This window comes from Actinia tenebrosa, unplaced genomic scaffold, assembly GCF_029948245.1.
Source record: "Actinia tenebrosa isolate PJP-AT-01 unplaced genomic scaffold, QUT_ActTen_1.0 PGA_scaffold2__45_contigs__length_23673736, whole genome shotgun sequence".
NCBI lineage: Eukaryota > Metazoa > Cnidaria > Anthozoa > Actiniaria > Actiniidae > Actinia > Actinia tenebrosa.
The window spans coordinates 9,571,280-9,598,567 of NW_028292579.1; the positions used below are offsets into that span (position 1 = coordinate 9,571,280).

A 27,288-nucleotide genomic window follows, 5' to 3' on the forward strand; every position below is an offset into this window, starting at 1 on the left:
TAATGGGAGCAAGACCTCTTTGGTACCTGTAGTTTTTCAAACCTCTTTCTTCCCTAGATTAATCTGGCGAATTTTTTCTTTGAGAAAAATTATTACAACTAAACACGATCTAAACCATTTCGTAACTATTCTAACCAAAGTTATATTTCAGAAACGCGAAAGAGTGTTTCATCCGATGAGCTAACACCGATATAGAAGGAAGATGAAGTTTTTATGTTTCTTCTAGGTGTTTCGATAGAGGATAAAACACTCTTACGCGTGTACCACAGGTATTCCAATCACATAAAAATACTGAGCACGGGAACCCTGCTTTATGTGGGACGGGGAGAAGTCAGAAAAATTGCCATAAATCAGTGCCAAGAGCATTGACACTCCTATTCCCCTTCATTTACTCTATTGACCATCCCGAGGAAATATGTCTCCTTAAACGGCCCCACAATGCACTGTAATGCCAACTCGACCCAGTTTTTCCTCAACCTCGGAATGGTTAATAGACATTCCTAATGTTGTAGAAATATATCCATTTTTGTGCAATAGCAAGGCTAAGGATTTAACCAACTGAAATCGACTAAATTTTAACTAAATCTAATGTAAAATTCTAAATTTCTAGACTAAAATTTTTTCATTTCTTTTAGATGTGGTTGCAAAATTATTTCCCTTTCTGCTTGCGAGTATACACCTAATTGAAAAAACGTAGTCGGGTTCGAGAAGGTCATATCATCGAAGCTAAGACCGAAAAGGATTTTGGGTACTCCGAAATGTGTGTTATACTTGCATATAGACATGTAAAAATGCACAGTAAAGCAAAGTCGGTCGACCTAGATTAACAACATGCCAAAGCCATGATGCAAAAAAATGTGTACAGGAAGGGAAAACTGCAATACGCATGAAATTAGCATAATTCTTTGTCTTCCCATGCTCCCCTTCGGTCTTAGTTTTGATAATATAACCTTTTTTTGAACCCGACGTTTTTTAAATTAGGTGTAGATAACTACTGCGCTGGTTTGCTATCAGCTATACCAGTCACTTGTGCATGGACAGGTAGGATTACAACAGCTTCTTTTTGTAAAATAAAATCACATTTAGGCATCACTTGCGTTTTGAAACACCCTGGGGACCAAAAAAACAAAGATCAACTAGCTGTTGTTATAGCTGAACCAAAATCTAATATCGTTTTATTCACGGTAGTTATCGAAGTACTGACAACTGGGAAGGAAAGGAAAAGAATGGGGGAAGAAAAGGGCAGTGGGAAAAATATGAAAAAGTAAAAGAAGGGAAAGGGGTGTGAAATGGAAATGAAAAGCAAAAGGGAAGACATGAAAAGATGGGAAACGAGAGAGAGGGGAAAGGAAGGAAAATTAACGAAAGAAAAAATCGAAAAAGAAAGTTTAAAGGATTAGGAATGGAAGGGAAAACAAGGAAAAAGCAAGACCAGGAAAATAAAAGGGGAGAGAGAGGGAGAGAGAGAGAAAGAGAAACAAGAAAAAACGATACTACCAACATTGTGTAAGTCAAGAACAACAAATTTAGACGACCTTACTCCCCGCTAGTACCTTAAGCTTGATTTAACTATGCAATGTTATTGTCTATAAGTATTATCTATACCAACCAGGCAAAGAAGTTAACTAAAAATACTGATTTATCTTGTAGATTTTTAATTTTAAGTGCAAATTTAACTAAAACTCCTCCATGTGTAACTTATCCGCCTGTCATTCTCTTGAGAATAAGATTGTTTGTTTGAGTCGTATTCATGTGTCTTATCTTGCGCAACCGTTAAACAAAGCAAAAATAAACAAGAGAATGACACGTGGTGTAAAAGGGAAAACATTACGCCCAGGCCAAAGACGTCTGTAGACACAATTACCATGTGCGTGGTGTTTTCCCATTTCAGACAACGTGTCATTCCCTAGAGTATTATTTCGCTGTTTAACGGTTGTGCACGAGAAGACACATGAATGTGGACACCACTCGAACGAAGAATCTTATTCTTAAGAGAATGACACGTGGTTTGAATGGGAAAACATTACACCCAAGTGGTCTATTCAATCCCAGACCTTAAGTGGTGCGGAATGGGGGTGACTCATTTATGGAGGAAGTTCATAATAGCAAAGCAATTAAAGCAAAACGTGGGCACACACCTTTACATCTTAGCCACAGACAGACAGACAGACACAGATTAATCGATGTACCTGGCCGCCCTTTCCTTCTGGAGTTTCTGTAGATTTGATTGGTTGTCTTGTAGCTGCCTGCCCAGTGTCTCCATGTGTAACACGTGCCGGTTACGGATTTCTTGCGCTTCTAGCGACAATGGACCAGACCGCTGACTCATCTGGGTCATGGCCTCGCGGGCCATCTTCTCTTCTGTTGCCATCTGGTAGGAGATTTCATGGACTCGGTCTCGTAGACCTTGAATGGTCGCGTACAGGTTCTCGTCATCACCCTTCAAAGACAAAACAAATATGAACAGAGGTTCTTTATACAGGAACTGAAATATGAGAGGAAAGTTTCGGGACGTGCAACTTCTGTCTATTTAATGAAGGGTGAAAATTGAGATATCACTGAATGGAGCGTTTTCACGTGACGTCACAGCGGCCATCTTGGTGTACCAAAACAATACATTTTCTATCGTCGGCGAATTAAACTCTATTTTTATGCAAAAACTGTGCAGAAAGTTTCTATTGTTTGCTACACCAATATGGCTGCCTTCTCACGTAAGTGAAAACGCTCTATACTCCAATTTGCAGCTGCCATAAGTTGCTTCATATACTGCGAAGGATCAGCTCAATTTGATACTCCAGTTTCGAGTTGTCTGTTGCACAGGGTTAGCGTTGATTTTTTTGCAGAATATTCATGTGTTGAAGTTGTGCATTCTTTACTTTGCTTTTTTACTTTACTGTTGGTTTTTGTGACTGAATATTTAGACACTGATACGAGGCTTAAGCTTGAGTAATCAAGGAACACAGCGGTAATTTGGAACTCGAAAACCAGCCAAGGGAATATGATACTATGATTAAATGAACAGCAAAGAATGTACCTTAGCACTTCGAATATCAAAGTGAACCAATAGAGAAGACATCTCATATTCCTCGCTGTAGGCGTTCTTCAGGGGAAGCGATCTATAGCCTGAAATAACAATAAACACTAGTAACCAAAATAGAAACTATTCTGCGCTTGCACGTTACGTCATCGCGGCCATGTTGGTACCATTTAACAAAAGATTTCTCATTAGCATCCATTGTTAACGGTACCACAATGGCCGCCATGTTTTTGTCTTTTAATTCTCTTGGGAATGCTTGCAACCCATCAATTAGATACTTTTAAGGACACAAAGTAGTTACTTTTTTTGCACTTCTATAACATCAATTTCATAGATACAATGGAACAACTAGTCTAATTTATCGTGTTAGGTTTTGCGAAGGGGGAAAACCTTTGAATAGATGCCATGTTAGATGGCAGAAACAATACAATCGTTTTACATGAGAAAGAATTCAATTCCCGAGAGTAAAGGGATTCTATTGTTCTGCCATCTGACCACAGGCAGCCCAAGCTGGATTATGGACGCCGACACGTGATGGTGCAAAACCTCTATTATGGGAGAGACCTAACAAACTCCACTCACACGTGATGTCAAGTCCGGGAATCGAACCCGAGACCCCAGAGGTGAGAGGCGAGTCGGTACTACCGCTACAAATTCTTAGGCCCCGTCTACACGTACCCGGAAATTTTTGTATCCGCCCTGATGCACGCTAGTGCCTAGTCCCTTTGACGGATAGTTTTTCTCATTGAGCATGCGCAAAATCATGTTTACGTCAGCGTATTCGAAAATTTGCGGACACATACGACCGTCCACACGTATCCGTATTCGGAGCGTATTCGAAAATTTCCACTCTAGAGACCGTTTTCGAAAATTTCCGGATACGGATACAAAAATTTCCGGGCACGTGTGGACGCAACCCGTATCCGCCAAAAAAAGAAAAAAAAAAAAAAAAAGAAAAAAATTGCGGATACACACATTTCCGGATACGTGTGGACGGGGCGTTAGTATATTTAACTGAACTCTATGTATATGTGTGTGTATACCACCTACCTGTCCGTAGGCTACCCATGGGGAAGATAGCATGCCCGATGAAGTTCGGTTCACCAAACATGTCCTCATCAAACAAGACGAAGCGCACGAATGCTAGAGGAGGGTTGAGAACATCTACTTCAAAGGTCATGAACCATGCAGGGTTCAAACCGTTGTCAACTAAAGAAATAATAAATAAATATGAATTTTACATAACTTACAAATTTCTCGCGCGCTGATTGGTTATTTTTATCATCAATAAGATGACAGACAGATAAAGCTGATGTCAACGAGCGCACGCTCTTTCCGTTGGTTGTTTTGATTGCTAAAAATGAGAAGTTTTTATCGTTTTTGTCATTGTAACAAATACGCCTCATGGATCCACACTACTTTGCCAATGTGATGACGCAATTTACCGTCAATAAGAGGACAGACACATGAAAAACTGATGTCTATTTGTTAACGAGAGTTATAAAACGACAAAACCTTGCACAGAAAAAAAACGAGAAAAAAGTATATAAAAAATTGTATCACAATCAACAGAACCAGTATCAGCTTCATCTTCATTAGCGTTGTCATAATCTTTGTCATCGTCATCGCCGCTGTCTTTATCACCATCGTTTTTATCTTTGTCGTCATCTCATTGTCGTCATCATTATCGTATTTTTATCATCATAATCATTATAGTCGTCGTCGTCAACATCATCATCATCGTCCTCTTCATCATTATTTCTTATCATCATCACCATCATCATAATTATAGTCCTCATCATTATCGTTTTTTTATCATCATATTTTAGTCGTCGTCGTCGTCATCATCATCATCATCGTCATCATTATTTCTTATCATCATCGCCATCATCATAATTATAGTCGTCATCGTCTTCCATCGTCTTCCTTCCATCCTCATCACTATCACAATCATCATCTTGCACATCATTATCTTACCTTTTGTTTCAGTTCTGAATTTGGCGCAGTCGTAAGGAGCACCGACCACCTCCACTTCAACAAACGGAGAAGCGATTCCTCTGCCTGATTTCACAAGATGTCGACAACCAAATACCTTAAATAAATCAAAGATGAAATAATCAAGAGCTGATGGCCATGCATTCACCCCTGAACTAAAGACGAGAACGGTTTCAGAGAGGGCGCCCTAAGAAGAAGAGGAATAATAATAATAATAACAACAACAACAACAACAACAATAATAATAATAACAACAACAACAACAATAATAATAATAACAATAATAATAATAATAACAACAACAACAACATTATTTAATGAGGGTGGCACTAAATAGTGTACTACACTAATAAACTTGTGGCCCTCAATATAAAACTACTAATATTTATAAATTTAAAAATATAAAATATATGTAATAACAACTATCAACACAAACCTTTTAGAAAAATTGACTATAGTATAATAGAACATTACATCAATATTAAAATGAACTATATATGAATTTAACTGTGAAGCTCAGCGACACCACGCTCACGCGGACGATGCAGCGACGCAGCTGAATGTAGAATAATATACTTCAGCAACGTCGAAACGCCGCCCCATGAACGCGACACCGCCAAACTTCACAGCCAAATTAAATAGTAATGATTTTGAGATTAGATATATTGTCAGTTGGGGTTGACTTGACATGATGGCATACCGTTAGCGTTAAGGTTAGTGGTTCTACTCCACTAGTGTCCCTGTCGTGGGGACAGAAGTTGTCTTGTCGAAGGTTATCTGGCATCAGAACATAGCCACACCTACAACAACAACAGAACATTAGGAATATTGCAAAAAGCCCATAGAATGATACTCAGTGACCTTACACTGGTTGGTTGGTTGGTTGGTTAGTGTGCTGCCTGCTAAGCAAGTGGTCCATAGTTTGATCCTCAGTGACCTCACACACTCGTTTTAAGGAGCAAATGTGGCTTGGTTGGTTAGTGTGCTGTCTGCTAAGCAAGAGGTCCACAGTTTGATCCTCAGTGACCTCACACACTTGTTTTAAGGAGCAAATGTGGCTTGGTTGGTTAGTGTGCTGTCTGCTAAGCAAGAGGCCCATAGTTTGATCCTCAGTGACCTCACACACTTGTTTTAAGGAGCAAGTGTGACTTGGTTTGTTAGTGTGCTGCCTGCTAAGCAAGAGGTCCATAGTTTGATCCTCAGTGACCTCAAACACTTGTTTTAGGGAGCAAGTGTGGCTTGGCTGGTTAGTGTGCTGTCTGCTAAGCAAGTGGTCCATAGTTTGATCCTCAGTGACCTCACACACTCGTTTCAAGGAGCAAGTGTGGCTTGGTTGGTTAGTGTGCTGCCTGCTAAGCAAGTGGTCCATAGTTTGATCCTCAGTGACCTCATACACTTGTTTCAAGGAGCAAGTGTGGCTTGGTTGGTTAGTGTGCTGTCTGCTAAGCAAGAGGTCCATAGTTTGATCCTCAGTGACCTCACACACTTGTTTTAAGGAGCAAGTGTGCTGCCTGCTTAGCAAGAACCCCTTTGATCTTCATAAAACTAAAGCTATTTATAAATCTGAGTAGTCATCTTACCGGCCATTATCCAGAAATCTTCCATGATTTAGTTGCATCGCCCGATCTGATCAGGAAAAAATACTGAGTTTAAAAAGTGCAAGTATTGGTATTATCAGCGTACATCGTATATAGAATTACAGGATAACAGGGACATACCAAAGCATGTTTGTGAACGAACGAACGAACGAACGAACGCACCACGCACGCACGCACGAACGAACGAACGAACGAACGAACGAACGAACGAACGAACGAACGAAGCATTATTTCATGAAAAATTGCAAAATTACCCGGTGTTTGATAGTTGAGGGCACACAGTTGTACACCGCAATTCCACATCATGACAGGGTCATAGTTAGATGAGTCGATTCTGCTTCCCTTGGGATACACACGACTGATCTGTTTACGATGATATCTAAGTGCACAGGTCAAGAGAACTTTTAAGTCAAAACAGAATATACCAATCCAGTATAGTAATGCCTTATAAAGCATATATGCAGAAAAGAAACAAAGGAAGGGTGAAGGAAGTGGAGGAGAGCAAGTGGAGGGAGAGCAAGTGGAGGGAGAGCAAGTGGAGGGAGAGCAAGTGGAGGGAGAGCAAGTGGAGGGAGAGCAAGTGGAGGGAGAGCAAGTGGAGGGAGAGCAAGTGGAGGGAGAGCCAGTGGAGGAGAGCAAGTGGAGGAGAGCAAGTGGAGGAGAAGAAGTGGAGAAGAGCAAGTGGAGGAGAGCAAGTGGAGGAGAGCAAGTGGAGGAGAGTGGAAAGTATAGCAGTAAAGAGAAGCCAAGGGAAGAGAAAGCCAAGGTGACTACCACAATTATATCTTTGGCCATTCATCATATAGCAGTCACTTTTCAAAGGATACCTGACAAATTCCTTACTGCACTTCTTGTTGATATACCTATCAGCTTTTGTCTCGGGAAATGATGACATCTCGTAGTGTTTTCCAGAGTAATCTACAACAAAAATAAATAGTATTAGCTAATTCTAAAACAGAGTTCTGCAACTAAATTCTACTTTTCAGCCGCTATGGCTAATACATGGTGATGAAGCTGTTGATGATGATATGATCAGTGATGTGATGATGATGATGATTATGGTGATGATGATGATACTATGGCTAATACATGCTGATGCTGTTGATGATAATATGATCAGTGATGTGATGATGATGATTATGATGATGATGATGATACTATGGCTAATACATGGTGATGATGCTGTTGATGATAATATGATCAGTGATGTGATGATGATGATTATGGTGATGATGATGATACTATGGCTAATACATGGTGATGAAGCTGTTGATGATAATATGATCAGTGATGTGATGATGATGATTATGGTGATGATGATGATACTATGGCTAATACATGGTGATGAAGCTGTTGATGATGATATGATCAGTGATGTGATGATGATGATGATTATGGTGGTGGTGATGATACTATGGCTAATACATGCTGATGATGCTGTTGATGATGATATGATCAGTGATGTGATGATGATGATGATGATTATAGTGATGATGATGATACTATGGCTAATACATGGTGATGAAGCTGTTGATGATGATATGATTATGGTGGTGGTGATGATACTATGGCTAATACATGGTGATGAAGCTGTTGATGATGATATGATCAGTGATATGATGATGATGATGATTATAGTGGTGATGATGATACTATGGCTAATACATGGTGATGAAGCTGTTGATGATGATATGATCAGTGATGTGATGATGATGATGATTATAGTGGTGATGATGATACTATGGCTAATACATGGTGATGAAGCTGTTGATGATGATATGATCAGTGATGTGATGATGATGATACTATGGCTAATACATGGTAATGATGTTATTGATGATGATATGATCAGTGATGTGATGACGATGATGATTATGGTGATGATGATGAAATTATAGCTCATACGTGGGGATGATGTTGTTGATGATGATATGATCAGTGACGATGATTATGATGACGACGATATGATAACAAGAAAATAATGATGATGATGATAATGGTGGTGATGGTTGTGGTGATGGCCTTAATGATGTTAGTTGAAGCAATAGTACTCACTGTCTATATCGAATGGTACGGGTTGACAATACACTATCAGGTCTGATAGTTCTGGACTAATATTCTGTCTGATTGATTGTTTTCTCATATTTTCTTTCTCTTCTGGTGCACATGCAACAGCTTCTTGTAATTTTACCAGCCACTCGCTTAATTCCTGCAAACGAAGAAAATAAACAGCGTACAGGATATACAAGATATTCTTAACATTATTTACTTTAAATTGTTTATCTTGTAAATAAGGAAAACTTCATTGCAATCGGAAATAACATCTTTCCCTCAAACCCTCAGTAGACCTCTGTTTTTTTTTTTGGCTCGAGACAAGAGTCTGAGAGGTTGACGTGAGGAGTAGCAATCATAGGGTTAATCTTGTAATAAGGAAAACTTCATTGCAATCGGAAATAACGTCTTCCCCTCAAACTCTTAGTAGACCTCTGTGTGTTTTTGGCTTGAGACAAGAGAGATCAACTTGAGGAGTATCAATCATAAGATCAAAACTTACTTCTGGTGTTTCTGCAGCTGCTTCTAATAATGTTTGGCCATGTTTGACGATTCGTACAAGATGTCTTTGTCCTCCTCGGGGAGGGGGCATCTCTGAAGACGTAAAATTAACAAATAGATATCAGTTTTTAATGTGTCTGTCCTCTTATTGACGATAAATGGCGTCATCACATTGCTAAAGTAGTGTGGATTCACAAGGCATAGCCGAGATCCGCATACTACTTTGACAATGTGATGGCGAAAATTATTGTCAATAAGAGGACAGACACATCAAAATCTGAAGTCAATAAATTTCTTACAATGACAAAAACAACAAGAAAAACGATAAAAACTTCTCATTTTTACTGATCAAAACAACCAACGGAAAGAGCTCGCGCTCGTTGACGTCAGCTTTATCTGTCTGTTCTCTTATTGATGATAAAAAATAACCAATCAGCGCGCGAGAAATTGACTATTTAAAATTGTATTTGTTAGATCAAACAGATGACACGGGAAGTTGACAAAAATTACGCCATCTGGCATCTGAGCAACGATTGATAAATAGACTCTTCCCGTATTCGCTTGAGTGACCAGGAAACAAAGGCTTCAAGTCGAGGTTTGACCTCTTCTTGTAGCCAGAACTTTCAAACAATCATGTTTAATCAAAATAAAAACTTCTCTAATTTTTTGGGCTCATTGGTCCATTAACATGGAAATATTGAAACTACCTGACTAGACAAGGCTTGCTTACCTACTGAACATCCTTGGACATCAATAGCACCCTTCTGTAGATCACCAAGCACTTTACTGTCCTTTTCTTGATTAGACTGTATTGAATCAAAGATATTCCTATCAAACCTAAGGTCTCAACCTAGTGGCACTGGAGCATTCAATTGCTTTTGTATGACCAGGGAAGGGAAGTAGGTGGTATGGGGTAGGTAAGGGTCCATTCATTTTTTATTTGCATGGGGGGGGGGGGGGGGGGGGGGAGGGATTTAAGGGGGGCCATTTAAAGATATATAGCGTTTAAGAGAGGGCCACTCCATAAATAATTAGCCAAATAGAAAATTATCTTAAAAATTATCTGTTTGTCTATTATCTATAAATGAACGGTTTTAATAGTGAGCCATGTAAAAAAAATTGAGTTTGGGAAGGGGTCATACATACATTCTGTATACTACTTACTTACAATCTTAGAATTTACAAACTCCAGCCAGCCCCCCCCCCCCCCCCCCCCCCTTTCCTCATGCCCATATAAAATGAACGGTCCCTAAAATAGTACATAGTGATGAGACATGATAGGTGAAGTAACAGGTGTAAAGTGATAGGTGAAGTGACAGGTAATATATGGTAGGCAATATGGTAGTTACGCTGTTTTGTTGAAATCTCTAGGGTGGAAAGAAACGTTCCTAAAGTTGTATATAAGTTGTTGCAAACGTTCAGACTCTGACAAACATATGTTATCATACGAGATCATTTTACAAGGGGCATATTGTTGATTCAGTTTTCATACCTCATCTACTGCTTCCTCAGGTGCTTCAGGTGTTATGATCTCTTCACAGTAATTAGCGGGAAAAAGTTTTTGTTTTTGATCCCCATAGTCACCAGTCCACCTAGAAATAACAATGTTTTTACTCCTTCAGGGCTTGAAATAACGGGCGGACATCGGACATTGTCCACCCAGAATTGTAGCTTGTCTGTTCGTCCATTCATTTTGACCAGTAACGTTCAGCAAGAAACAAGGTATGACCGAGCTAAAACTAATTTGGACTGCGATCACGACCGGCAACTTATCGGCCGTTATTTTAAGCCCTGTCCTTCCGTATAAAAACAACGACATGAGTCGAGTGTTGTGTGCATATAAAAATAAAGAAAATGTATTGGTAGTGAGTGGTAGTTTATCTTAAGAAACTAAATCCCAGTCCCTTGCTCGTTTCTACTGGCTCGTGCATGAACACTAGATGTCTATTCTTTGTCTAACTTATTGACAAGTAGTTGTTTGAGCCTAGTAATTTTTTACTTGTGTTATCAGTTTTGAAATTCCCTTTATCGTGAGATAAAAAGAACATGCGTACACATACACTATTTTCACTCACCATCCACTGTCATCCTTTACCACATTGGTAATAAAAGCTCCTCTGCAAAACGTCATCTCTTGTTCATTGATACCTTCATAATCCCACAAAGCTCTGCAAGCAGGCTATTAATCAAAATTAATGATGAGACACATTGTTTGACAACAAAACTGCTATTCAACATGTTAGTTCAGTCAGGTTTTATTCAGTCGACAGCTTAAAAACCAGAATGGAAGATGTGACGACAGTTTGCCCTTGCATTTATGTCCCTTCTGATCATGTGCAGATTCTTTAGGCAGGCAGTCAGGCAGTCAGTTCGTTTGTTAGTTGGTCAGTCAGTGCGAACAGTCTGACTTGACACCCAGCACAGTCAGTCATTCAGTCTAGTCTGTCTGTTTGTCAGTGGTCGGTAGGTTGGTCAGTCAATGAGTCTGTTGGTCAATCAGTCAATCAGTCTGTCGGTCAATCAGTCAGTCTTTCGGTCAATCAGTCAGTGAGTCAGTCACTCAATGAGTCAGTCGGTCAATGAGTCAGTCAGTCGGTCGATCAGTCGGTCAGTCAGTCAGTCGGTCAATCGGTCAGTCAGTCAGTCAGCCAGTCAGTCATTAAGTCAGTTGGTCAGCCCTGTCTGTTGTTTGGTCAATCAGCAATCATCAAGGTAAGATAAGTTACACGTGGTCCATATTACTAGATTGTCACTTTAGGTGTGCATTGTGTGTGTAATGTTTCACCTTGGTAACAAAAGAGTTTGGCTCGTGGTAGACTTCACTAGTGCCATATATGGCTTCTTCTTCTGGAATCTGGAAAACGAATAAGAAAAAGAAGGACGTTTAAGGACAACCAACAACACAAACTGGGCCAAAGCACTTCATTTTTGCATCACCCTGATTGTCTGTGTTAATCTTTTCTTTCTCATAAAGATGAGAGATCTTAGTGCAAAAAAAAAAAAAAAAAAAAAGAAACAGAAGATTTCCTTACCTGACCAACCACGGAAAGGACCTGGAAAAATGGGGAAAAAGTGATAAATTTGTAATTATTATTTCATGGGTACTCCATAACACTTTATTATATTCATTAATGGCAGACTGCCTAGACTGCCTAGACTGCCTACAATGTAATAGGAAGAAAATCCACAGGGAACCCATAACATCCGATTGATCTTTGATGAAACATTACGACACAGGGAACCCATAATATCTGATTGATCTTTGATGAAACATTACAACACAGGGAACTCATAACATCCGATTTGATCTTTGATGAAACATCACAACACAGGGAACCCATAACATCCGACTGATTTTTGATGAAACATCACAACCTTGCAGCATGACTAAGGGACAAGAAGATGACCTTTTTTCTACTTGGTCTCTCCTGCTCTTCAAGGGTTTTTCTCTGGGATCTCTGGTTTTCCTCTCTCCCCAAAAATCACCTCCTAAATTCTAATTTGATCATGGAAGGAGGGCCACAGGTTTGTTAGCCACTGGCTGCTACCCTTGTGCTACCTAGCGTACCCTTGTAAAAATAGGACGGCTACAGAGAACCCATTATCTTGTACCTGTTCATTGATGGCATATTTTAGCTTCATTCCCTTGTACAGCGGATGTTTCATGTAAAATTCAACCAGCTCAACTAGACTTTCAAACTGAGCTGTACCAATGGTGAAAAGTCTTCCTTCTCGCTTTAGTTTACAGTGCTTTATCTTTCCCTCTGCCCTGTAGGAAGTTGATAAACAGAGGTTATCATGTGAGAAGGTGTGGCCTTGTGGTCACAGACACCTCACATTTTAGTAACTTTTTCCTGACAATCATAGTGACAACCCTCTTTGGGGCTGGAATGACAGTGACACTAGGCTCCAAGTAGCTCAATCTAATCAGCCTCAAGATTTTTATCATGTCACATATGAAGGGAGCAGTCCCTGCCAGCTGGGCAGTGAATGTGGCGCGCAAAGCGTGAGTGGACAAAATGGCCGGCCCTAAGCATTTCTTGAGCTTGAAAGAACAATAGCAAACATGGCATTAAAGTGAAATTGTTTTCATTCCTCCTTTGGATGTTTCTGGTTCTCATAGGGAAGTATAATTATGATAGTAGCCTCAGAATGAGGGCCAGCGGCAAAACAGCTACTAAAATTCACCTCTCAGCTGGTGGAACCTGATCATGTTGTGTCCTAAGGTCTAAAATGAACACTGACTTTCACATGAGCCGAATGTAATGACATCAGAGAAGACCACCTTATTTTCCATTGCTTTTAATGTGAAGTTCGGCAGTTTTCTTTGAAAGTTATTGTACGCGAGAAGACATGAAAATATTAATATGGATACGACTCAAACAAAGTATCTTATTCTGAAGAATATGACACATGGTCTCAAAAGGGAAAATATTACGCCCATGTGAAGACCTAAAATTTGTACCTGAATGAGATGGCGTAAGACTCCTCTCCTGTTCTCTCATCCTTTTCTCTTCTCCTGACCAGGAACGCACCATTTCTTCGTACTCTTTTCAGCATGTCCTCTGCAGTGCTTCTCGTCAAGTTATCATGATACCAGCTACAAGAAGATAAGCACATTGCTGGTCATTAATAAGGAATGAAGAAAGAAACATGGCAGTAATGATGTGAAATGACTGAGGGAGAACTCTTAGAAGATTTTTATAAAGAAATATAATGGAATTCAGTCAGCTACTGTTTTACTTACTCTTTATCCAGATGAGCATTGGGCTGGGGAAAAAAAAAAAGAAAGAAAAACAAACAGGAAAGGAGAAAACTAGTTAGATATCAGCCGAGGTAAGTTCCTATATAGGGTTGGTCAAGCAACATGCTTTTCCTGGAAAGCTTACCATTAAGAAACTAATTGGAGACACCTATCTAACCCTAATAAAATCCCTTGAAAATCCATAGTTAATTATTAGTTATTTCCTATTTACATTCCCATTCCAACACCATCTATTCGCCCCCCCCCCCCCCCAAAAAAAATCCTGGATCTGCAGTCCCTTAACTTAGTAGAGTACAACATTACTTCGTCTTTATGATGCTCACAACGGAGACCTTGAAATCAGGCATTTTCCGTCAATCTTTCGACATAACGAAGTTGTTGCTGGAAGAGTGGCCAAATTGAATTTTATTTATGCCAAGTGTTTCTCTGTGTTTGTGGGCGTTTTTCAGGGCCCGATTACTAGCGGGTAGTGGTTAGCGTGATGTTAAACTGAGGTCTCTATTATAGTACTTCTTACCTGAGGTATAGCATCAGTAAGTATCATCTCAAAGTTGTTGCTTCTCATTGCATGTGATTGGTAATAATTGACCAGGCTGTACAGACTATCAAAGGTAACCTGCTCAACCAGGTAATACTTTGTCTGGCCATTTTCTTGTTTGGATCGGATGCGACAGTGTTGAACTTTACCCCGCCGCCTGACAATGAAACACAATTTACAGATAAGATTCATGCACAAATATTCATTTTTTCAAAACCTGAAACAACAGTATTACAGTTGCTGCTAAATAGAATTTTGGTGGATGTCAATCAAAGTGCGACATTGAGAATTTGTGCATTTGCGGTCATGCTGAGTGATTTCACGTGCAAATGCACAAATATTTGCTGTCTGATTGGCTAAATAGTAAAAAAATAATTTGGGTGGCCACTGTTAGGCACGTTGCACTATAAAAGGCATGTTCCTATGGAATCTCAAGAAAACGCCTTGATTGACATCCACCAAAAACTACTTCTGTGTGAAGATGAATCTGAGCATTCTATTAATAACTACTTTACAAGCAAGAGTCTGTGAGACGAGGTTTTGACTGAAACCAAGACTTACCAGAACGATAAGGAGAAATCTCCAACGAATGTTGTGCTTTCGCGCACAAGAAATGAGCCATCACCTCGATTGAACTGGTTCAAATATTGCTCTGCTTTCTTACGACCATCTGGTAGTTTACCGTGAAACCACCTGAACAAAGACAACATGAAGATCTGAATACTGTGTTAATCCTTGGATCTGATGCAGACAATAGCATATATCACTATAGCAACAGCCTTCTACGCACATATCATTAGGGCCGTCCTGCAAGTTAGGGCCGACATGCAAGTTATACTTATCTCCCCATGAATGTCTGCTTATTAATATTATGTTAGATACTGGGCCGGGTTGTTCAAAGCTGGATTAGCGCTAATCCAGGATTAACTCTATAGGTCTTATTAAGAGTTAACCAAGGATTAGCACTAATCGGGCTTTGAACAACTGCGCCCTGTATGATTAACTATTAATTAAATTTGTTTTAAATTTTTAAATTATTTTTGTACAATTAATTTTCATTTTATTTTTTTAAATTAAAATTTTACTCTATGGTGCAAATAAAGTTGTTGTGGTTACTTGAGCACATATTATTTTCCAAAAAAAAAGACCAATCAGCATGAAACACAATCACATGATGATGATGATGATGATGATGATGATAAAGCTGTTCTTATATAGCGCAGCCCCATACAATCTCGGCACATAAGGGGCCATGTGCAATAAAAGAACATATTGAACTCTCTTTACTCTAGGAAACTGAATTTTTCTCATGAAAATCAAATCCTTTGTTCCTGTCATCCAACATGGCTGCCGTCAGGTGATCACGGCAAAACCTCAATAGAGTACGAACCAAGACTTACTTTTCACCATAGTGAAGCTCATCTTTCTGGAAAAAAGAGGAGCACGATGTTAGTTAGTTTGTTAGCATTGTGAAGTTCTTATGCTCAACCCATTAAAACAGTCCCAAATTTATTTTGCACTAAAGAGTACAAAATAATAATGTTAATTGTTTCCCATATCAGTGCTATTTAGTACTAAATAGTGTAGTACTAGATAGATAGAGTGCATACCATATATTTATGAAAAAGATTGTCCGAAATTGAAAAAAATTCGTAAGGTCTAGTAAGTTCAGTAAACTGTAGACCCACAAAACTTTGCACTGATTTGTACAATTTTGTTAGTTAACTTTTTCATGGATATATATATATATAATTGTGGTAAGTACTCCTACTCCTAATTAAAACTAGTGTTTACACTCCAAGATTGAACCTTGTTTGCAGTGTACAAACACAGTAAATACATTAATGATAAGTAAGGATAATGTTTTCTTACCTCCCCAACACCAACACCTTCCAGAAGACCATCATCGTCATCATCTTCTTCTAATACTGTTTGTTCTTCTGTCCAGAACATCTTGTTCTTCACTGTCAAACAGAAGAAATGCTTCTTCCAACTCTGGACAAAAACCAAAATGAAGAACAGCTCAATTGTTTTGTGATATAAGAGGTATTGTTGAGTGAAGGAATGGATGGATGGATGGATGGGAAGGTGGATGGGATGTTTGGATGGGTGGGAGGGGGGAAGGATGGATTACAGATAGATGGGTGGACTAATGGATGGATGCAAGTTTGATTGTTTATGTGAGATTGAATGAATATGATGGATGGATGGATGGATGGATGGGATGACTGGATGGATGGGTGAGAGGAGAAACGGTGGATTGCAGATAGATGAGCAGGTTAATGGAATGGGTGGGAATTTGGTTATTTTGGCGAGATGGAATGAACAAGATGGCTGTATGGATGGGCAGATGGATGGGATGACTGAATGGATGGTGGAATTGACAATGGATGGAAGGATTAATGTACAGATGGGCATTTGGGTGGTCCGGTGGAATGGAATGAATAGGATGGATTGATTGGTGGGATAGATGAGCAGATAGATGGAGGGATGAAAGGGGAAAGGATGGCTGGTAAATTGGATGGACTGATGACTGTAGGGTAAAAAAAGATATTTGGATTTAAAAACAGAGATATTTTTCCATTGGGAACATATTCCTCATTAAAGACCACAGCAGAAGGATATGAACATTTTACCACCCCCAAAATGCTAACAACTGAAGAGAAATTTATGATAACAAGATTGTTGAGCTTACATGGTCAATTTCATCCTCTAGGAGGAGGTAACCATTAAACGAATGACTCAGATCATCTTCCGATACTGCAAGCACAAATAAACAAGTTAGTCATAACAGAGGTGAAATTCACCTTTTTGCACTAGCCATAACATGGTATAAATTTTGTTGGATTATGTTGCGATCACCAAAAAGATGGGACATTTCAGTACAAATGTACTAATTTTAAAACAAATTATTTACTTGATTTGTTTAGTTAGCTGACCCTAAATACAAGCAAAATATCATTTAAACAGATGAACAAACCAAAGAAATAGTTTGTTCAAAAGCCAATACATTTGTACCGGAATCCAAGGACATGTCTGAACTTTTGTAATGTAATGTTCACAATCCAATACAATTTATACCACATGATGACTAGCACAAAAAAGGTGAAATTGACTGTTCAAAGTGTCTTTCTTTTTAAAACAGTGGCAATCAGCTTCTATTGCGGGACCTGTCCATAAAGTAGTCTTTTTGTATGTGCCCATGAAAAGTGATATTAAAATGCAGAATACAAGCACTCAGATTAGTTAATTACAGGTAAGAGAGTCAAAACTACTTACAAGCATCAAACGTCTGGTCTGTGTTGGTCACCTGATTTGGATCTTTTGGAAGTTTTTTATGCTGTGGAAAAGGTGAGCAAGAAATGGTTAATGAGAGGTACATACATGACATGATTTTTGAGATGACCTGAATTCCTTCTTCATCATGGAAAGGTGGTGTACATGGCTAATGCGACAGATTATCACCAATGGAATTGGACTTGGGTTTGATTCCCATTTGCTTGTTGCTTCAAGGGTTTTTCTCAAAGTTCTCCAGTTATCCTCGCTCTGTAAGAACCAAATACTAAATTCCCATAAACATTAGACCCTGGCATGCGCCTCAGGAGACTCTGTAGCAATTACTCTCTGCAAATCTACCTAAAATAAATAGACATTTTTCATGAACTATAATTGTTGTTGCAGATGAAGAAGTAGTTTTAGTTTCTGTAGTAGTCTTGGGTTGTACATTAAATCATAGCCACCATGTTAGTCTTTAGCAGTCAATCAGTCAATCAAAAATCATATGAATATAGGTAGTTTGCTAAAAAAAATGCAGCGTGTATCGGCAGCTTAATGCAAAGTTCAAGTTACCTTAAGAATAATTTTATTTTTGAGTGCATCAGGAGAAGGCAGTTCTTTGCCATTATCAATCGGTTGTGAAAGCAGATATTCTGTTGGGGAAAAAAAGACAACAAAGGTTTTATCTTAGGGAATGAATGGCCAGTGTTTTTGCTGTCTCAACTGTTTTAAAAACTCTATAATTGGAGAAACTGAAATTCAATTTTAACTTTTCAGAATTATCCATGGTTGATCAATCAGTGTTCTGAAGCCAGAATATAATGCCCTGTTTTTACAATAATTAATAATAATAATAATATAATAATAATATTTAAAAATATATATATATATAATAATAATAATAATATAATAATAATAATTATTATTATTATTGTTATCCTCACCTCCAAAGATGTCTTTAAAGGCTTGTGCCATGAATCTCTGTTGGCTGAGACTACAGTGATTTTCTAGTGACAAAATCAAGGGGAAACTGAAACACAAGAAGTGAGTTTGCATTAAAATCATTACACCAAATACAAAACTAAATTGACTTAAATAATTGTCAGATTTGTTTCTTGGTGGAAAATTTTATGACAGTCACACATTGCAACATCAGAGACAAATTGAAGAGTATCGAAGTAGTCTTGGGTAGTCTCGTATTGGTTACAAATGTTCTCTGAATATTTGTACTACTTATAGTACACTTTACATCAGAGTGTTATAGACTCAAGACTATGACTTCCACAGAAAGCCTGTTAGATACAAAAATTCAAATAAATCAAAATTAATGGATGAAAAAACAGACGGACGGATGCCGATAGACAGATGAATGATGACAATCCTTAAGATATCAACTTACTCTGACGCAACAAAAGCATTTTCTTTTATCTGCCGAACAACATCAAGAAACTTGATCTTGGAGACAAGTGTGTGTCCATGCGTAATGATTGGCTGCCCATCTGGGCCATCCCAACAATCCACTGAAGCAACAAAAACAAAAAATCATGAATGTTTCAGAATGTTTTGGAGTAGGTGGTCAAGGAGTACAAGGTATACACAGAACAGAAAGTATATTCTATAGAAATAAAAAAGTAGCCAGCCGTTAGCTTCTTTTAGCAATCACCAGAGCTCTGGTGGGTGCAGACTTTTTTTTTGAATTTTATTCTAACTCAAAAAATTACAATTTGTAGATGGACACAGACGTATTCTGAAAGCCTTGTCCTTTGTACAGGCTACGAAAAACTTACATTCTAGACATCTGCATCCCATCCTAAGACATCTTACATATGCTTCTACAGATGATTCACCCTGGAACTGGTCACCCGTCAAGTATCTGTGGAAATAAATGACACTATATTAACTGCGATTCTAAGGCTATCCAAAAATCCTCATAAATTTGTATAACCCTAGGGCTTATGACCAGGCTTCTATCTGTAATTCTTTAAGATGGAAATACCTGAAACCAAAAGTCATGCAATCCAAGATTCTTAGAGCTAAGGCCAAACAAAAAAATAAGTGCGTTTCCTGTTGTGCGACCGACCCTAATTTTCTTGCCGATTTTTGACGACCCTGATATTTTTTTCATTCCCAAATGCACCACAGGGTTCCCAGTAAGCTCATTTCCACTGTTGTTTCAGTAAAAAAAATCTGACCTTCTGACCCCAATTATTCTTCTTATGAAACAGGAAACACACTTATTTTTTTGTTTGGCCTAATCCAGGAACTTACGTATTATGTGAAGATGCAATCCAATAACAGTTGATTGGTTTGTTCATGTCTTGGTACACAGAACAGTGAGCTGAATTGAATGCACTGTTACCTCTCGAAAACAGGAAATCAAGGAACTGAAGGGGAAAAATGTTGCTTGAGAATCTGTTGTGAAAGACACACACAGGGGGTGCAGGGCTTAAAATAATGGCCATACAACTGATTATGTTTGGCCAGAAGTGGGACTTTTCAGGTCAAATCTTTGCCTTGCCGTTGATTTTGACCAGTAACAATTAGCCAGAAATAAGGTATGATTAATCTAAAACTAATTTGATCATGATTGGCTGTTATTTTGAAGCCCTGACAGAAAACTTAAGCTTTGGAGGAATTTCTATGGATCAAAGAAAGTGTAGTAAGTGTTTCCATAGAAAGATTATTCCCTTTTTCCTTGTAAAATGATATTGATTTGATGCTCTCAGTAAATACTAGGCTTACCTCTGACACAGTAAAATAAGGGTCAGTGTAGTTCCTACTGTTGTCAGAAAGATATTCCAACATGTATTCACGTACAGAATTGATATCTCTGGCAGCCACTTCCTGTTGATCCAATCAAACTATTTATCAGGCAGACATTTATCTATATTATAGCAACTGTAGAGACTACTTGTTAAGGGACTTACAGCAGGTGTAAATTCCAACCCTATACTGAACACCCAACACTTCTCACCCCTACTGACCACCTACCAACCTACTGACCAACTACCAGCACCCTTATGATTAACTACCACCATCCTGGTAGACCCCTACTAATCTCCTACTTACACCCTACTGACAACCTACCAACACCCTACTGACCACCTACCAACACCCTACTGACAACCCACCAACACCCTACTGACAACCTACCAACACCCTACTGACCACCTACCAACACCCTACTGACCACCTACCAACAACCTACTGACAACCTACCAACAACCTACTGACCACCTACCAGCACCCTACTGACCACCTACCAACACCCTACTGAACACCTACCAACACCCTACTGACCACCTACCAACACCCTACTGACCACCTACCAACACCCTACTGACCACCTACCAACACCTTACTGACCACCTACCAACACCCTACTGACCACCTACCAACACCCTACTGACCACCTACCAACACCCTACTGACCACCTACCAACACCCTACTGACCACCTACCAACACCCTACTGACCACCTACCAACACCCTACTGACCACCTACCAGCAACCTACTGACCACCTACCAGCACCCTACTGACCACCTACCAGCACCCTACTGACCACCTACCAACACCCTACTGACCACCTACCAACACCCAACCAACATTTATTTTGTAATTTTATTCTCTAGTTTTACTATACCTGCTGCTCTTCCAATAGAAACTTCTGGAACTTTTTAAGTGGCACATATGTACTAAATATGAATAAAAAGCAACTTAATGAAAGTGAAAAAATATATTACTGCCATTTTCATAAACATGTGTGTCTGCAAGCTGCACTCTGAAATTTGGTTTTTGCATCAGTTGGTACTTTGCATATTTTTGACTGGCGGCAGCAAAAAAACAAATTTCTGCGTGCAACTCGGAGACACAGAGTTCACATGTTTATGAAAATCGCAGTAATGCCAAGTGTTTAAAATTATTATAACACAATTGATCATTTTATCTTTCCTCATCCTCTCTTTTCCATGATGTCATCAAAATAAAAGTGGATGAAAAAATTGAAAAACAGAAATAAATATTAGGCAAAGTTCACTAAACTTACCCATTCTCTATATAACTTGAAAACTTTGATGTAAGCTGAAACAACAATCAAATTTAATTCTTTGACAAACTTTTTAAATTACATTGAAGTTTTGGCAAAAATGCTTTATCAAAACTATGTTGGGTTTCTTAAAGAAATAGAAGATGCACAAGCATGCTGTGCCTAGTTATAAACGTTTGGATTTGCAGAACATGGAAAAAAAATTAGGAGAAGAAAAACATGCAGAGGAGTGCTTCTCAACACTTTTCAAGTTAGTGATCTGTTAATCCGTCAAGTGCTTTATAACTACACACAGCACAACAAGCAAGTTTTTTTAGTTTTAAAAAAAAGGAAAAAAAAGATGTGCACTTGTGCAGTGTGCTTTTATAAAGCACTAGCTCCCATCCAATCAGAACGTGAAATTCATAGCAGTTATTTTATGATATAGTGTATAGCATAGGTATTCCATTACTAAATTTTACTCACCTCTTTGGTGCACATGATTTCATGGTAAATTCTTTTAAACTGTTCAAAATCAATTTGTGCACTTCTATCTATATTCTAGAACAAGAAAAAGAGAGAAACACTCAAAATTTTATAACTTACTGGGAACCAACATTAATTTGGTAAATCAGGGTGGTGAAGGGGAATCAAATGTTTTTTAAACCTTTGGATAAACCTACCTGGAGAAGTTCTTTTATTCTGGTATTGCTCATTTTTACATTTGCTTTTTGAAAAAATGCTTTCATTTCTCTCATTCCAATTCTAAAAAGACAAAAAAAAAAAAAAAAAAAAAAAAAAAGATTATAAGGCAGAAATCTCCTTCAGGTTAAATTTAAATTTAAAAAAAAAAAGTTTTAACAAATAAGCCTGAAGCAAGATGACGTTTTACCCCCGTCTCTAGACCATAATCCTTTTCACACTGCTTTTGTTCTTTAATTATGACTATTGTTCCTGTATTCTCTAAGGAATCAAAAATTTTAATATGAAAGAATTTTAAAAGCCATTATGGTATAGAGTCAGGGGTAAAACGTCATCTTGCTTCAGGCTTATTAAAGTAATTTTTTAATACATTATTTGTGTTTAACTTAATGATTATTTACCCAGTAAAAACTATACAAACCTCAAATTTTTTAAACAGGTTTAAGGTGGCTTCAGAGTAATAGGACTAGAAATTATTTTACAGCAAAAACAGATCTATATCTTGATATGTGATACGCTAACCATATTAAAGACTATGAGTTTAGGAATCATTTTTCATGAAAATGATCATGTGAATACTGTAGTTACCATAGCAGTGACATGTCAGCCACAAAACAACCTTTTTGCCATTAAAAATTAAAATCTTGAGTTTCCTGTGGTTAAACTTTTTTAGATTGTGTAATATGAAAGTTTGTTTTGTTACCTATTATATGACAACGCTTTATTAAAATCGTGACTAAAGAAACCAAGAAAAATTGATTTTTCAAGATAAAAAATGTTTTCTGTAGTCCAGATATTTTTTATATTGTGTCAGTTGCCTTATCATTCTACGAAGAAAAAACTGCAGAAATTTAAAGATATTTGACCACATAGTTCTCAAGTTTTTATTTTTTTAAATAACTCATGCAACTGACTTTTCGTGACATCATCTAAATAAAAATTCTTCAAGTTTTGGTACTGCACATGCTCATGCACGACCTGGCGTGCGCCTGAACAAAACTATATGAAGCCACCCTAATGCAAGGAATAATTATGGAAAAAACAGCCATGCAAATATTTCATTTTCAATGAGCCTGAAAAAATAATTCCATCAAAAATTTATACATCTCTAAGGGCAACCATTCATGTTCTTAATTTCCTGTAGAAACATGTTTTCCAGCCATGACATTAGCGTACCTCAAAAATTGCTCAACTTAATCACCTCTACGAAAGCCAGAACATAAATTGAAATATAGTTAAGGTTTTTGGAATCCATTTGGGTTGCTAGGTTACACTAGCTCGATATTTATTCGTTATGAAGAGTAAAGACTTTGGTTAAAGACTAGGTTATACGAGCTTGATATTTGTTATGAAGAGTAAAGACTTTGGTTAAAGACTAGGTTATGCTAGCTTGATTTTTGTTATGAAGAGTACAGACTTTGGTATGACAGGGCAGAAAAACGACAAGCGCCTGCTACTTTCATGATTTTTTTATTTAACTGAATTTAATACTCCAAATTTTTAAGCCTTTCATTTGTGTCACTGCTGCTCGAAACTTGCGACGGAATTTTGCTGAATTAGAGTAAAGGCTACTTATTAGTATTCAAGAAAATGTCAGTTTTTCTGCTGATCAAAATATCAGCTCTCCCAAAGTACAAAGCTTTTTATCTCAAATATGCATTCAATAAATTTTGGTCCCATTTGATATTTTGCTATTTGGCTTATGGCACCTAAGGCCAAAAACTTTTTTCCTGTCCTGTCCTTTGGTATACAAGGAAAATTATGTACATAAATATATTGACTAAAATCATAAAATACATGTAAGTGCTAGCCGTTCTAGCGCTTTCGCACTAATTGGGAACACTTTTTGCTCACACACACTACCACTTCATTCAATATAATATGCACACAATGCTCAACTCACATGTACATTTTTACGGAGGGAGGAAACCGGAGAACCCAGAGAAAACCCTTGTAGCATAGGAGAGAACAATAAATCAAACAAACTCAATTCACGTGGCAACCTCAGGGCTCAAACCAGCGACCTGACCCGTTGGACTCACAGCGGTGAATGACGACGCATTAGCCACGAACGCCACCCATGCTACCCATAGTAAATCTTATGAAAATTAAAAGACAAATTATTTATTTCATATACTATCAGATACCATGCAATAATTGCAACTATGCGTAGTCTTCAAATGAATAAAGCCAGTAATATTGAAATATTACCAAATATATTATTAATCTAGTATACTATCACATGCTGTGCAATAATTGCCAGTGCGGTGTTCCAAATGACTACAGACAGCAAATAGTAAGACATTACCAAACTATATTATTAATCTAATAATATATAAGATGCAGTGCAATAATCACCAGTATGCACAGTCTGCTATTGACTCAAGTGAGCAATATTGAGCAAGGGTTTCAGTATGTTTTAAATGATAAAATAAAGACAATAAACTAGCCAGAGTTCTTTCTCTGATCCCGAATCTTAATGAAACCCCTGTTTAGATATTACCAAAAATATTATTGAATGAATGAATTCACATGGGGTCGTCGCTAATGAAATATTGGGCAGCCTATGTGGTAATAAAGTCCAATTAATAAATATTCATGTCACCCAATATCAGCCATACTCTCTTTCAGTTCCCAATAATATATCAAGTTATTAAACAACTGTTTAAATTAAACAGTAGTGATTTGAGCTTGAGTCTAGTAATTATCTACGATTTAATGATCTGAAACGAACACTTCTCTAACTACCTATCTTCTGCATAATTCAAAGTTACTTAGAAAATAATATCTCTAAATAAACACATAATAAATTTGGTTTGTTGTGACAATCTTGATATGTTTGACGCTGTTTCATCTGTGATAATTAATCAAAAATCCTAAAAAACTGTGAACAACGCTAAAAAAAGCACAACCGCCTACATACTATTCACTATAAATAATCTTTTTTAAATTACAGCTGTCCTCTACTGGGTTGACTTAGTTCAGACCAAACAGTAAGCTTGGCATGCAAAACACTCACAAAATTAATAAGCCAGAGCAGAAAAAAAGCAATCAAAATAGCATAGTGTTTGTATAAACACCTCAATGAAAATTTCCTTTCAGTTATAACACAATTAGTTTCTTACTTTTTCTTTTGTGTGGAGTTGGCAGTGAGGGTATTCCATTCTCTTAACAACCATCTACAACGAAAAAATGGAGAAAAAAAGCAAATGACAAAAAGTAAATGCAAGTTGTAAATATATCCAACGCCCATTTGCTTGCTTAATTATTATTTCCGCTTTTTAGAGGACCGTTTATACATCAAGACAACCGCAAAAACTGAAATAATAGAAGACTAAAAATTACCCCAAAGAATACTAAACAAAACAACTTTTAGGTGAGATTTTTTTCATTACTTCCCGCTAACCTGTTTCTATTTTAATGTTACCTAGGAATAACTTAAAGACATTAATAGCTTGGTTTTAAATTTTTGTAGGAAAAAAAAAAAAAAAAGAATTATCTCGAAAATTAAATGAATCAAGACTTACCTGTAAGTTAGAACTGGTTGTGTAGCGACTAAACTTTCGTACATCAAAAATACAAGCCCTTTCACCCAATATTCTCTTTCTTTATGACTTCGAGCTAAAAATTAAGAGGTAGTCATTTTGGAAAAATTATGAATTAATGCTTAAGTTAATCTCAAAGGTGCTCAATAATGAACTTGAATTTAATATTTATCGGGGTCTTTTTAAGGATAAGACTTACCTCTGGGATAGAAGGATAGCTTTTTAGGCTTTAATACAGCAAAGAGGGGTTATATTTTTTAATATTTAAAGTACATACCCACTAAACTTAGAGTTTTGAGTTTGAACTCGTTGCCGTAGAACACAACAAAACAGCAGTTCGGATCAAGTTTTCTAGTCAGGTCCGGGTTTTTTTCAAAATCTCTGGAGCCTTGACCACGACGAACCTCAGAGATCTCACGAATTTTCACTAACAGAAAGGAAAAAACCACAAATGAATGAATTAAATCGACTTTTGGTTGACTTTTGACAGAGTAGGAAGAAAAAACTGCACAACTTGTCTCATTTGCAGCCTAAAACATTTCCTTACCGCATCCTTCAATACGGTTAATGTCCTTCCCACCTCCAGTCCTGGACCATGCAATTTGAAATTCCTCCAATTTTAAAGAAAATATCCTGAGATCTGGAGCTCTTTTGCTGTAATATCTTGTCATTATATTCCCTTCTTTCAGAGCTGTTATAATGGGCCCCATTTCAGTACTAAGCCCGATCCCTTGGTCTCCTTCTGGAGGTTCAGGATGCTCAATATAGCGAATGCTATCGTTCGAAGCCATTTTTAAGGCTTGTAGTGGTGAATATACGATAGATTTGGGATTATATGTAGGGTTAAATAGAAAGTTTCGCCATGTAGTTTACATATTTGATTGCCTTCCTGCTGTCGCTGGTAATATCAGGACAAGGCAAATATTACTAATACAACACGTGATCCATATAATAGACTCGTTCTGGTGGAAGAGGAAACCGCGCATGAAGGACATCGAGATAAAATGGGAACTAGCTCTTGGGAATACTATTGGGACAAGAAGAAAAATACAAAGTTTTCCCATTTTTCTCCATTTTTTTGGCTCAATTTTATTTTTAGGAATTTTTCTTCTTTCAATCTTCTGGGATGATGAGAAATGATGTTGATAAATATGATGTTCAATGGGAGATAATAATGGCAATGATGACTATGATGATGGACAATGATGATTATGTTGATGATGATGATGATGAATGGTAATGTTGATGAGGAT

General features: G+C 37.7%; 1 protein-coding gene across 2 annotated transcripts; it reads right to left on the minus strand.

Moving 5' to 3' along the window:
* On the minus strand, positions 1-26,947 carry LOC116296605 (1-phosphatidylinositol 4,5-bisphosphate phosphodiesterase gamma-1). 2 transcript variants are annotated; one of them, XM_031704646.2, is made up of 39 exons: positions 26,583-26,947; positions 26,313-26,462; positions 26,018-26,111; positions 25,616-25,669; positions 22,472-22,553; positions 22,275-22,349; positions 21,810-21,844; positions 21,408-21,459; positions 20,505-20,606; positions 20,031-20,146; positions 19,550-19,635; positions 19,162-19,282; positions 18,707-18,792; positions 18,336-18,415; positions 17,766-17,826; positions 17,182-17,246; positions 16,359-16,481; positions 15,887-15,912; positions 15,048-15,179; positions 14,466-14,643; positions 13,931-13,953; positions 13,649-13,783; positions 12,796-12,952; positions 12,216-12,236; positions 11,969-12,037; positions 11,259-11,362; positions 10,676-10,775; positions 9,914-9,989; positions 9,185-9,276; positions 8,686-8,839; positions 7,458-7,548; positions 6,885-7,009; positions 6,613-6,658; positions 5,733-5,832; positions 5,015-5,129; positions 4,088-4,246; positions 3,035-3,123; positions 2,190-2,440; positions 1-1,110 (listed from the first exon to the last, which is right to left on the minus strand). In XM_031704646.2, exons 1-39 carry the CDS (start codon positions 26,824-26,826, stop codon positions 1,083-1,085), a joined length of 3,897 nt encoding a protein of 1,298 aa, XP_031560506.1. In that variant the 5' UTR covers positions 26,827-26,947; the 3' UTR covers positions 1-1,082. The 2 variants fall into 2 exon arrangements, with proteins under 2 accessions (XP_031560506.1, XP_031560508.1); XM_031704648.2 differs by having other exon boundaries at positions 2,139-2,440.
* Positions 26,948-27,288: the final 341 nt, after the last annotated feature.